This window comes from Engystomops pustulosus, chromosome 6, assembly GCF_040894005.1.
Source record: "Engystomops pustulosus chromosome 6, aEngPut4.maternal, whole genome shotgun sequence".
In the NCBI taxonomy this organism is placed as follows: domain Eukaryota; kingdom Metazoa; phylum Chordata; class Amphibia; order Anura; family Leptodactylidae; genus Engystomops; species Engystomops pustulosus.
In genome coordinates, this window is record NC_092416.1 from 71,604,847 (window position 1) to 71,617,835 (window position 12,989).

At 42.0% G+C, this 12,989-nt stretch overlaps 1 protein-coding gene across 2 annotated transcripts in view; it reads right to left on the reverse strand.

The window, feature by feature from the left end:
* UBE4B (ubiquitination factor E4B) overlaps positions 1–12,168 on the reverse strand; it is a 53,691-nt gene extending 41,523 nt beyond the window's left edge. The window contains exons 1-2 of one of the 2 annotated variants that reach the window (XM_072156493.1): positions 11,785–12,168; positions 3,758–3,944 (exon numbers count right to left, since the gene is read on the reverse strand). In XM_072156493.1, the coding sequence (XP_072012594.1) occupies positions 3,758–3,944; positions 11,785–11,808 (211 nt within the window). In that variant the 5' untranslated portion in view covers positions 11,809–12,168. The remainder of the gene's footprint in view (positions 1–3,757; positions 3,945–11,784) is intronic. The other variant, XM_072156494.1, reaches the window with a different exon arrangement.
* Positions 12,169–12,989: the final 821 nt, after the last annotated feature.

Consider the following 12,989-nt stretch of genomic DNA (forward strand, 5'->3'; position numbering starts at 1 on the left):
AGACTTACCAGAGCGAGAAAGAAGGAGAGTGGAAAAGTGTTTGATTCCAAAGGTGTTTGTTATCATCTGTGGGGGTCCTGTGCCTGCTGTGGTGGTCCTGTGCCTGCTGTGGTGGTCCCACAGGTTTGTGTGACTGACCTATTGTATTCCCAGGGAGTTCAATTAATTAATAGTGGTTACCTAAGCCTGACATAAGATGTATTCAATAAAGTACAAAATAGTTATGATTGAGGTTCAATGCATGGGTGGACTGCATGGGACACAGGAGGGGACAGTGCTTGTACAATGGTTACAGGAGCTTACAATCTATGAGGAGGGGGACACAGAAGGGGACAGTGCTTGTACAATGGTCCCCAGAGCTTACAGTCTATGAGAAGGAGGAGGGGACACAGGAGATGACAGTGCTTCTACAATGAATCAGGCGTTTCAAGTAAGGTATAAAATAAATACCCCGAAAGACCCTAAGGCTGTGTTCACTTTGTATTGAAACTCATTCCATTGAACAAAATCCTCCCCGAACCAAAACACTTGTGCTCAGTAAGTAGCAACTTTATTGCGGCCAAATACATCTTGCTAGTTATTGAACGCAAGTGCATTGTTCAGAAGGCTTATGTTTTTGGGAAGGACTATTGCCCGATACACTTTAGTAAAAAATAAACTCAACACCCCAAAAATAAATATTAAATAAATTTAGTGGCGCAGCCCCAGCCTGCTCAGTGTGGGGAGGTAGGGGGTTTGGGGCTGGCTATTAACAATGTATAAGACTAGGAGTTATATATTTGTATTACTGAAAATTCCATACTCTTCCTCGGATAAAAATACTCAAAAATGGTGAGAGGAGTATTATTACCCTTCTGGAAAAATGTTAAAGCGACCTCTGCTTGTGATTATTTTACTCTTTGCACCACTTCAAGCTGGCATTTAGGGACATGATGAGGGCACAGCCAGTGGCGGAGTGACAAAGTCTGAATGTCACATTCCTACACCAGCGCAGCTGTTCGCCCAATACTTCAGAGGGCTCCATCTGGCGACACTGGATGGGCAGGCTTTCATCATGTCGCCAATCTCCCACAGAGACATTATCAATATAACCTATTGATCTATCAAGAAGGTCCAGATCACATCAGTATTTTCCCTTCCATGCCTTTGAATCATACTTGACAGCAAATATAATGTGGGCTACTGTTCAGTTTAAAAAATTCTATGGGGCACTGGAGATTAAGAGAGGGAGAAGACTGTCTGTTCACCTTTAGTATTTTATACGTTATGCTTTTCTACAGGGCAAGTTAAAAATCCTAGGACAGCCTTTTATTTAAGAAACAAAATAGACAGAAAGAACTTACTGTATTTTTCGGACTATAAGGTGCACCATCAATAAATGCCTGCTAAAATGTCTAGGTTCATATATAAGGCGCACCGGATTATAAGGCGCACCTGATTATGAGGATGAATGACCAGCAGGTGGCAGACCTGTGCACAGTTCAAGGCAGCTGTTGTCTGTAAGTATGGTCATATATAAGGCACACTGGACTATAAGGCGCACCTTTGATTTTTGAGAAAATCTAAAGATTTTTTGTGCGCCTTATAGTCCAAAAAATACAGTATAAAGAGGAAGGCTTGAAGTCCAGGAAATTGCTGATATATTGAATATTCCTGCTCTCATTATTCTTCATTTCTTTTTTGTTTTTACTGCGTTTATTCTAAAATGAAAAAATTTAAGTCTCTGCTTTTCTCTGCATTAATAAAAAAAATGTTCTGATCAAAAAAAACAAAAACAAAATAGAAGCAAAATAGAAAATGAAATATCTGAAGAGCAGGTGAAGGAGGCTGTCAAGTACATGGCTGCCATCTTGAAAACCATCACATTGGATCAAGAGCAAGTTTTCCAATGAGAAGGTAGTTATGTAGCATTTCAAATACGACCAGAATTGTCGTTGAAATCGATGAGTAAAATATTCAATATCTCTTGTTATTTATTTATAGTGTATGGTCCATTATATAAAATGTTCACATAGCTTACCAAGAGAAAGAGTATAAGACACAAAACTGTCAGCACAATTTCATACTTCTGAGGTTGCATTTGTACCTTTTACCATATTAAGGGATTTCTTGCTTCATCTAGTTCTCACTCACACCCATTAGTATGAACTTTAAAGACTTAAAAAAAATTAATTGTACAGCAACAGACACAAAAGTACATTGAACTGGTACAAGTGCATGGAGCACCCTGTACATAAAGGCTCTAGATATGAAAGATTGTTGTTTAACCCCTTAAGGACGGAGGGTTTTCCGGCTCATTTCTCGCTCTCCAACTTCAAAAATCCATAACTTTTTCATTTTTCCGTGTACAGACCTGTGTGAGGGCTTATTTTGTGCGTAACAAATTTTACTTTCCCGTAATGTTATTTATTTTAACATGCCGTGTACTGCGAAGCTGAAAAAAAATTCCAAATGTGGAAAAATTGAAAAAAAACCGCACGTGCGTCACGTTCTTGTGGGCTCAGTTTTTACGACTTTCACTCTTCGCTCCAAATAACACACCTACTTTATTCTTTGGTTCGGTGCGATCGCGGTGATACCAAATTTATATAGGTTTTATTGTGTTTTAATACATTTTCAAAAATTAAACGAATGTGTACAAAAAAGAAAAAAATTTTTTTGCCATCTTCTGACGCTAATAACTTTTTCATACTTTGGCGCACGGAAATGTGTGAGGGGTCATTTTTTGCGAAATGAGGCGACGTTTTCATTGCTACCATTTTGAGGTCTGTGCGACATTTTGATCATTTTTTATTTCATTTTTTATGTTATGTAAAAAGGTGTAAAAGTCGCATTTCGGACATTTGGGCGCCATTTCCCGCCTCGGAGGTCACCGCCGGCCGTAACCGTTTTTATATTTTGATAGATCGGGCATTTTGGGACGCGGTGATACCTAATATGTCTGTGATTTTTACTGTTTGTTATGTTTTATATCCGTTCTAGGGAAAGGGGGGTGATTTGAACTTTTAATATTTTATTAATTTTTTTTATTTTTTAAACTTTTTTTTTTTCTTTTTTTTTTTCACTATTTTTTAGACCATCTAGGGTACAATAACCCTAGATGATCAGATCGCTCCTACCATATACTGCAATACTACAGTATTGCAATATATGGCGTTTTTGCAGGTCTTACATTACAATGAGCCACTGGCTCATTGTAAGGAACCTGCATAAACCATGTAGCCTCGTGTCAAGAGAAGACCCGAGGCTACCATGGTAACCGATCGCCGCCCCCCGATGACGTTCGGGGGCGTGGCGATCGAAAAAAAGATGGCGGCGCCCGCGCGCCGCCGTCTTTTAAACGCCGCCCGCGACTTTGCGGGCGGCGTTTAGAGGGTTAATAGCCGCGATCGGTGCAAGCACCGACCGCGGTTATTAGCGGTGGGGGTTTTGTGCAAAATGCAAAAACCCCCACCTCTGTATGAAGAGGACTCAGCCCGTGAGCCCTCTTCATACTTCCCTTATACCTCTGCGCCGTAGAGCTACGGCGCAGAGCGTTAAGGGGTTAAAGGTAATCATAAAAAGTTGCAACAAATGTGGAATGTTCCCTCTGCTGAACCCAATCATTATGAGCCCACATTAGAATCTATAGAGAATCTCTGTGCACATCTTTTGTTTTTTAGATCTTTTGAACCAAATGAGATTTTGCAAATGTGGTTGCAGCTATCACAAATCACAATTAATACAAGCAGTTTAGCCATTTGCACATAGCATGTACCTGATGCTCCTATGGGTGAGGTAGCTGGGGTTATACCCTGAACATTTAGGCCAAGCTGATGGGACACACTTGGGGCTGGTCCTGCTACTGGTGGTCCAGGTGGGTTCTCTCTTTGAGGAGAAGTGAGTGGAGTTGTGGGCTGTGAAGAAGGCCCACCAGCAAGCCGAGCCAGGCGCCTACGTCTAATCTGTAGAAAATTAAAATAAAAAAAGTTAATACATTGGTACACAAAATATAGAATACATCAAACCAATACCAAATTACAAAGGACATCAGGACAGGAACTTTGAGGAAAAGTAGGGTGGGCTTTCCCATGACTACCTAGTCATTACCATTAGTGCTAGGTTTCTGTTTGAACAGCTTGTCCATGTAAATGTTTAGAAAGAGGGCATGTTTATCAACTGTTTACGTCATAATTTACACCAAAAAATTATTTTTTTCTAAAAAGCATAAGTTAACGCATTTTAAAGATTGTCTAATCAGTAGTAATTTTATCATCAGTATTTTACATTAGTTATTGTGAGCCAAAAACATGATGCAATAACGGAGCCATCACAGTAAGTACCTACATATTGCAGGGTATCCGATGCTTGGTAGGAAGTCACCTATTATAGTTCAGTCTCTGCTGGGCAGAGTGGTTTCATTTTTTATTTTTTGCCAAATTCCTCCCATATTTATTTTTGAGTTTAAATGAACAACACAGAACAACCCCATCTTTAAAAAGTGTATACAGTGTCACTGTGAATATGATCTGAAGGGGTGATACCTACCTCCAAGAATGTAAATCCTCCATTACATTTAACAAACTTCAATTCCACAGTTTTGATTGTTTTCATTACAACAGACCAATCAAATTGCATTTTATAAAACGTGAAAACAAATCTGCTGCTTCACAAATTTCTAAGGGAATATGCCATCATATTTTCTTTGTGACTTATTATCCATGATTATGGGGTCGCCATCTTGAAACGGATCAGCACCCTCCAATGTCGTCATGGTGGGTGGCAACCAGCATGAAAACATGGTGGCACCCAAAAGCAGACTTGAAAGGAGCCGCGGTGGAAACAGACTGTAGCACCCAAAAGGTTAACTGTTGCGATCAATGCCAGCACTGACTATGGAAGATATTGGCAGGGTCTGCGAGACCTCTCCATACAGCCCTTAGTGCTGCATGACATACATAGGCATACAGAAGAAAGGAAGTGGTTAAACTGAAACTTTTTCTTTAAAAGTTTCAAGCACACAACAGGCCAATACAGATCAAAAGCCCAATCCACTATGATAAATCTGATGGGCAGCCAAGCTCCTACAACAGTTGATAAAATGTTGCAGGATGTTTGCTTACTGAGGCTGCATTCACACATTGCGTGTCAATTGCGCATTAAACACAATTCAAATGCTAAAGGAAGGGACTTGGCCTGATCAAATACAGGGATCACTTTTTTTGCATGTAAACAATGAAAAACATGTGGTGCTTACTATAAAAGCACAGACTTCAGTGGAAATACTTATTAGATCAGGTCTAGCCTCCTCCCCATTGTGTTTGAATTGAAATACGACCTAATAAATGTCCTCCTTAGAAACACCTTACAATCTTGTTTGTAACTCAGGGACTGCATGTATTATTTTTTATTTGGTAAGGTGGTCATGTTTACATAGTTTATAATGGAAACATTCACAACTCACACATGGATGGTCAAGGTTCTATTGGCTAAAATAAAGCTGCAAAATGTACAATTGTAATAATATTGTTGTGACTACCAAAACAATTATGTGTGAGCATAACCTGAAAGCTTCAGTATGGATAACGGAAAATGTATTCCACCAAAGGCAATCCTGTCCCCTATTGTTCATATTCCTGATTATTGGTAGGAAAATATGGAACAACGATGAGAAGAAAACCCAAATGTCCCGTTCATGACTAGCCCGATAACGAACAGCATATGGAGCAAAGCAAGGCTGGAGTCTAAAACACTGAAGATGGCCTAAAACGCATATAGTTTTGTACTGTAATATTCAAGGCATTGCATAAAGACACCATATAGCAGACAGAGGGTGGACCGATTCACTGAATCAGAGAAAAGAAGGAGAGAACCAAAGTGCGCGACTCAGGTGTAGTATTAGAATAACAGTGGTATAAAAGACTGTTATGTGGTGCGCACCTTGCGGCTACCTTGTAGCCTAGCATATAGTATATTGATGTGATGCGCTGCCTGTGGGTCCACGAGGATTAGGCGTCCGATGTTCTATCCCGCGGCTGAAACAGGTGAGTGGCAAGGCTGAAGAATCCACATCAACGGCGCGTCATCACTTGGAAGGCTCTTTACTGTTATTGTTGGTAAAAGGAACTGCGCGTTTCGGCGCTGTACTAGTGCCTTCGTCAGGTTCAAAACAATAAAAACATAGAGTGACATAGTATAGAACATTTATGATGTTATATAGAGGATTAGGGAGACTCGTTCCCGGCTAGATAAATAAATAAAACATTGCTAAAAAGAAGAATACCTGCATGTGAATAACTTATTTTTAGCAATGTTTTATTTATTTTTTAATGTAATTATTGGAACTCAGGGAGCAGACTGATAGACCGTGCTGCAGCCTGACAGGCAGCAGTAATGTCCTATCAAGTCGGTATACTGCTTTCACGCACTTCCCCTAGCCGGGAACGAGTCTCCCTAATCCTCTATATAACATCATAAATGTTCTATACTATGTCACTCTATGTTTTTATTGTTTTGAACCTGATGAAGGCGCTAGTACAGCGCCGAAACGCGTAGTTCCTTTTACCAATAATAACAATAAAGAGCCTTCCAAGTGATGACGCGCCGTTCATGTGGATTCTTCAGCCTTGCCACTCACCATATAGCAGAGTAATTCACAGTGGAAGACTACAACACTAGTCCAGTGTGAGAGCTTCAATATTTGCTAAATGAACCAACTAAACTACACAAGAGGTCAGGGAGTTAATGATTTGTGCATGACCCAAGCCATCTATAAGCAGACTACACTGTCACTTGCCACATTGCTGACCATTCTGGGGGTCAGAGCGCATGCGACCAGCAGCATGACCTCTGCATTGCACAACACTCCCATCTGATATAGGGTTTCAGAGTTCTGCAGAAGACATGTGACTGAGGATTCACAGAATCACAGCATGTGGGTCACAGCTAGAGATGAACAGATATGAAAATCAGAGGGCAGATGACAAGGTGGGAAAAGGAACAGGGCTGTTTTATAGACCAGATTTCTTCCTGGAAACTTCCTGGTAAGAAATATCAAGTATTTATTTCCACCCGTGTACTGTAGTTTTTTTATATACATTCCCTTCTGCAAAATGTAAAATTACAAACCCGCCTGCAATAGTTGGAAGAGAAAAAAAAAGTAATTTCTGCAACAAACATACCATATATTCCTACAGGGATAGCAATAATATGTCATGCTATGATGTGGTGATGCCATGTTACAGCCTTTAGGGTGATGGCACAGGTGGCATTTTTAACGCGATTTTTGGCCCGTTTTAAGCAGTCTGTAAAAAAAAAAACACATGCGTTTTTTGAAAAAGTGTCCATTTTTGACAGGTTTGACCAATTCAGACTGGTCAAAAACGGATGCGGTTTTTGATGGACTGCTTAAAAACGGCCCAAAAACATTCAAAACGCCACGTGTGCCATTACCCTTAACTCCTGCAGTAGCAGATGCATGGCTGTCAACATTGCATCTCTGCAAAACCTCTGATCCCTAACAAACTCTTTTGCTATAGTTATTGAATTTATTTTCCATAAGGACTGTGACAACTGTCTTGACATCACAGATAGACCAATAATTAGCTTTTTTCCTGTAGCGTCAGACAATCAGGGCTCATAACCTATTGAAAGCAAAATTCCAAACCTGTTAATTCTTGCGTTTAAGTGTGGTTTCTAAACATCCGTAACACTGCGCCAGAATTATAAAGTGAAATAAATATTTCCTAGTCTGTGTGTAGGTGACAGGTAAGACTCAAAAGTAGGTCATGTTTTAGAATCCTCAGGAAACAGGGAGACTCGTGCTTTACCTGCTGGCCCTGGAATTCACGGTAATTAACAGTATGAGCCCATTCAATGGAGTGACTCACAGTCTACTATATAGAGTCAGCACCGATACAATAGTTCTCCTGTGTGACACATACAACGATGGGAAAACACACTGCACCTGGAAACAAGCACGAGACACCCATCTAATGACAAAGCAGCTGGTTACTACTGAAACATAAAAGTCATTTAATCACATTAACGGCACAAGATCCATCCATAAATAAAGAATTCATGTTCTTTTTAGTGCTGTTGGAAAAGCCAGCCTCAGCAGCCAAGGAACCTAAATCCCTTAACTTTACAGCAAATCAATGTACTGAACAGCATCTTACTGCAATCTATCCTTGTAGACAAGTAAACATATACTGACCGACAAGTTCCCTCATCCCAGTAATACCCATTATAACATCCGCATCACACGCATGATGCATGCAATGTCTGCAATATACATTCTTATGGTAGGAGGCTTGATGCCATAAGTCCTTAAAGGGGTTGTCCGAGTTTAAAAAAAAAAATATATATATGTGGCCGGGAGCAGGCTGCCTAAAATAATAAAGATGTACTTACCTCCGGTATCCAGCGCTGGACTCAGCTTCCGGCCGGCCGTGGCCGGGTACGCCTATCCGTCCCTATACACAGCATTGTGTATGGGGGCCAGAAGGTTGTCGGGTCCGGCCGGAACTGAGTCCAGCGCTGCTCCGGCGGCCATGTTTGTTTACATGGCGCCCGGACTGGAGCGACAGCAGCGCTGGATACGGGAGGACACCGGGAGGTAAGTACATCTTTATTGTTTTAGTCAGCCCGCTCCCGGCCACATATAGTTTTTTTTTTGAAAACTCGGACAACTCCTTTAATGCCAGATGAGACGTATGCCAATGATGCCAGCTGTTCAGACCCAATAGCCATACCATCATAGGTACACATTAATGAAGATAAGAAAATTAAGGGCTCAGGTGTGAGGCAAAAATAGGTTAAAAGTATATGGATTTTCTCACTTTTTCTTACATTGTTGTAAACAGTTCAACTAATTTTAAAAAATATTATATCACATTTTTGGACACACATAGCTTGTAAGCCAGGAAAGCTCAAAATGTACACGGTAAACATGTCCATACACTGAGGGTGCATTCACACGTAGCAGTAAATCATGCGTTAGGAAACTCATCACAATAGCTGAGAGGAGATTTGCAGTTACATTGCTGTCAACATTGCATTTACAAAACATATGCGTCCACGTAAAATTTATGCACGTGTGTGTTAACACATTGATTAACATGGTTTCAAAACGCATGCGTTAACGTCACTTGTGAATGCACCCTTAAAGTGTACAGTATATGGTACAATCAGCAAACACTGGCAGCAGACTGAAATAATCTGGTAAACATCCTGCTTTCTGCTGCAAGGAGCAGTATACGCTCAGCAGAGGCCACAGGAGATGAATGAAACTGTATGGCATCCATCCCCAGCCTCCACTGAGTGAACAGTCTTTGTGTTTCCCCAATAATGTAACATGAGGGCTACGTCACTCGGGAGACACCCCACATTCAGAGGGTGTAAGCCAAACCAAATGATATATCCCATAGTATGAACAAAGGATACATTGTAGCCCTGTGTTGTAATCCTAACATATTCTTACAGAGGGCTAAGAATGTGATATGAAAATAGCCTACATGGATTTCCCTTTCAACAATATTTATAGACTATAAATAGTATATGCTAGAATGGTCTTATTTTCTGCCAATTCACATTTTTACAGGTTCTAATACAACCCTCGCCTGCCAATGACTTTGATTATTGGTCATCATACATGTAAGAGACCAATTGGCCATTTACACCAATGGTTATTCTGAGCAGTACAGCAATTCACTCAAGAAAAAAATAGCAAAATCATTGTATAACCTGAAAGAACACAAAATAATGCAGGGATGTAGCCTGTGGCAATGGATTGTGTTCTATTCAGATAGGGCGGTGGCACACAAGGCGTTTTGAACCCGTTTTTATGCAGTCCGTTTTGAAAACGCATTTGTTTAACAGGTTTTACCAATTATCTTAATTAAAACTGTCAAAAACAGATGCGTTTTAAAAAAACGCATGCGGTTTTTAATGGACTGCTTAAAAACGGGTTCAAAACGGCACGTGTGCCGCCGGCCTAAATCCATATTGGATTTAGGCCCCATTGTATTGGGCATCTACTTATCCAAATTCTATTACATTTATTCTTTTTCCTGATGTCTTCTGCCCTGCGAGAGTCAAGAGACAACCATTTAAATGTGTGAAGGTGGCTTTCACCTTTCCTACAGGCTTCGGGTACATATACACGCGGTATGCCCGCCGTGTGGGCAAACCGCCGTGTGCTGGAAAGGAGGAGGAGGTGGTGACCCCTCCACCCTCCATAGAAAACAGCGGCTCAGGGCCACACACACGCTGAAAGATACAGCAGGATCTTTTTGTGGCCTAGTGCTTGAGCAAATGTCGCAGTGTTAGACTGATAGCGTTACCAGAAACGATACCTAACACCGCGGCGGGGTACAGTGTAATTGTCGGACAGCTCGCAAAGCTAGCCGGCGTATTCATGGAGGGGGGGTTGGGGCGTGGCTTGAGGCGGTGACTGCTGCCCTATGGAGTGAGTGAGGTGGTACAGGGAAGAGGCAGTGCCTCAGACCACCCCCCACTTTGCGAGCGGACCGATGATTACACTGTACCCCACCGCAGTGTTTGCTAGCGTTACCGGAGGTTTCCGGTAACGCTATCACTCTAACACTGCGGCAATTGTTCAAGCACCAGGAGCTGCTTATTCTAGTAAGCAGCTCCTAGTGCCGAACATTTGGGTGACAGGTCCTCTTTAAACTCTCTGCCTCCTTGACTTTATACAACCAATTTACCACTTCAAAGCTGATTTTCTAGATAATGGAAACTAGCTAGGCCATGAAAGAAGCATGATTTGGAAGGTGTAAATCTTCTGAATAACAAACTATTAGGTCAATTTCTGATGACAGGTTCCCTTTAAGTCTACTGAACAGATGACCTGTTATCCTATCACATACTTCTAAATTGTATTATGCCATTTCAGTTTCTAGAAAAGCTGCACAAAAAAACAATTTATCCAACTTTGCAGGTTCCATAGAACCTTACATTTATTTTTTTTCTGAATTAGGGAGGCATAACAATAATAACCCCTATCGTCCATGGGAACCATGAGATCTTCTGTTCATTCCCATACGCTCACCCATCCATAACATACACTTTTGAATATAAAATTACAGTCCATTTTATAAAGGCCTCTCACAGCGCCAGTGCATATATCGTATGCTTTAAAGGCATTGGCACACAACCTTGGTAGGTGCAGTAATCACGGAAAGTGATGAACTACACAATGCTGATAACTGGACCCAGGACAAAAGGTAATTTACAAAAATGTACATATACAGTATTGTGGGTAGTATTTGAGGGATTAAAAACCTGTAGCATGTAAATTATAGTTGCCGAATGCCACTAAAAACCCCAACATTCCACAGGGATTTCAATAATTACTTCCAAGGGTTTTCCCATGATGGATATTAATAATAAAGGGTTACATTTTGGGAAAGGGGCCCAATAATGTCTGAAAATGAGGGATCTCCTGGGCACAGCTACAACAAGTTTTGGGCCCTGGACAGGTTACCTTGAAGCTCTGTGATTTGTTAGAAAACCAGCGGGTCACAGTGAAACAACACCTAGAACTTATAGAACCCCCTATAATAATAACACTTATACAGAACTAATATAGAGAGTAACTGATGACGTCATGAGAGGCACCAAGTATAAAAGCCACAGGAAGCAAGATCCACACAATGCAGAAAGATATGATTGAGCTAGAAAGCCGGAGGGGTAGATAGATAGATAGACCATGTGTAATGGGGCTCCTTATAAGAAATGATCCCAGTGTATAATGACGTTACACTATAGTATCAGTCCTCTCACCTCGTCAGCGCTCAGCTCCTCCATGATTTTTCTTTTAATGGTGACAGAAGCTCGGGGTCCGTGTGAGGGGCAGGAGGAGGGGGAGGAAGAGCCGGGGGCCTCCGGCTTCAGGGCTGCATTGTCTACGGTAGAGCCCGGAGAGAATTTTGGTAGTGGAGGACGAGAAAGCTCTGCTCCGCCGCACAGCCCACGGCTTCAGCTAGGACGCTGTAAAGTAACGAGACGGGGGGAGCGGGGACACGGAGGAGGAAGGCCTGGACACCGGGGGCTGCCACCGCTTCACACAGGATTATTCATCAAAACAACCGGGCGGCCATCTTGCGAGAGTGCTCATGTGACATCAGGAAGGGACCACCTACTGAACGAGAGACTAGGCCAATTAGCGCGCTAGGCAGGCGGGGAACCTGATGCTTGGGGCGGGGCTACTGAAAGGCAGCAGATAGGGCAGAGAAAGGGGGGCCGCCTGGTAACAGGGGGAGAGTCTGGTGACCATGGCGACCAGGCCTAGTCCCCCTGTGCAAGGCCTCTGTGCAGTAATGGAGGACAGCAGCCATGTTCTTCTATAGACTAGTCATCGGGCCAGTTATATTACATTGCTCATGCGCAGGCCTGGTGTATGTACATCTTCCTTATGGGGTGTAATGTAGCCGTGAAGTAAGGGGTAGATGATTTTTCTGCTGGAGCTTGTGTTGGGGACTGTACAACATTGTGTACTATTTGGACATGTGGTGTATTTTCCATTGTGTCCTTGCAGTGTAGGACAGTCCTTTGATGTGGTGATAGTTTCGCCTTTTGGGGGGAGGACATCCCGGCCATGTTTAGGTTTCTTTGTTTTTATTTACATAATGGGGGAGGGGAGATTATTTACATTTTAACCCCTTCTGGTCTAAGCCACTTTAGGACCAAGCCTGATTTTTTTTACATCTGCCCTGTGTCATAGGAGGTTATACACTAAGTGACTTAGAGAGGCCTATGTAGTAGTTAAACCCTGTAAATTATAGAAACTACACCGCTGAGTGGGGCTTATTTACTAAGGGTCGTGGGTCGCACTTTCGTCAGACTGTTCACGGATTTGTGTGGACTGTTTTCAGGATTTGTAGAGCTTTGACTCGTATTTAACAGGGGTTTGCGCTGGGATTTTGGCGCACGCAATTGGATTCTGGCTTCCATGCGACAAAACTGGGGGCCCATCGCCAGACGATCCA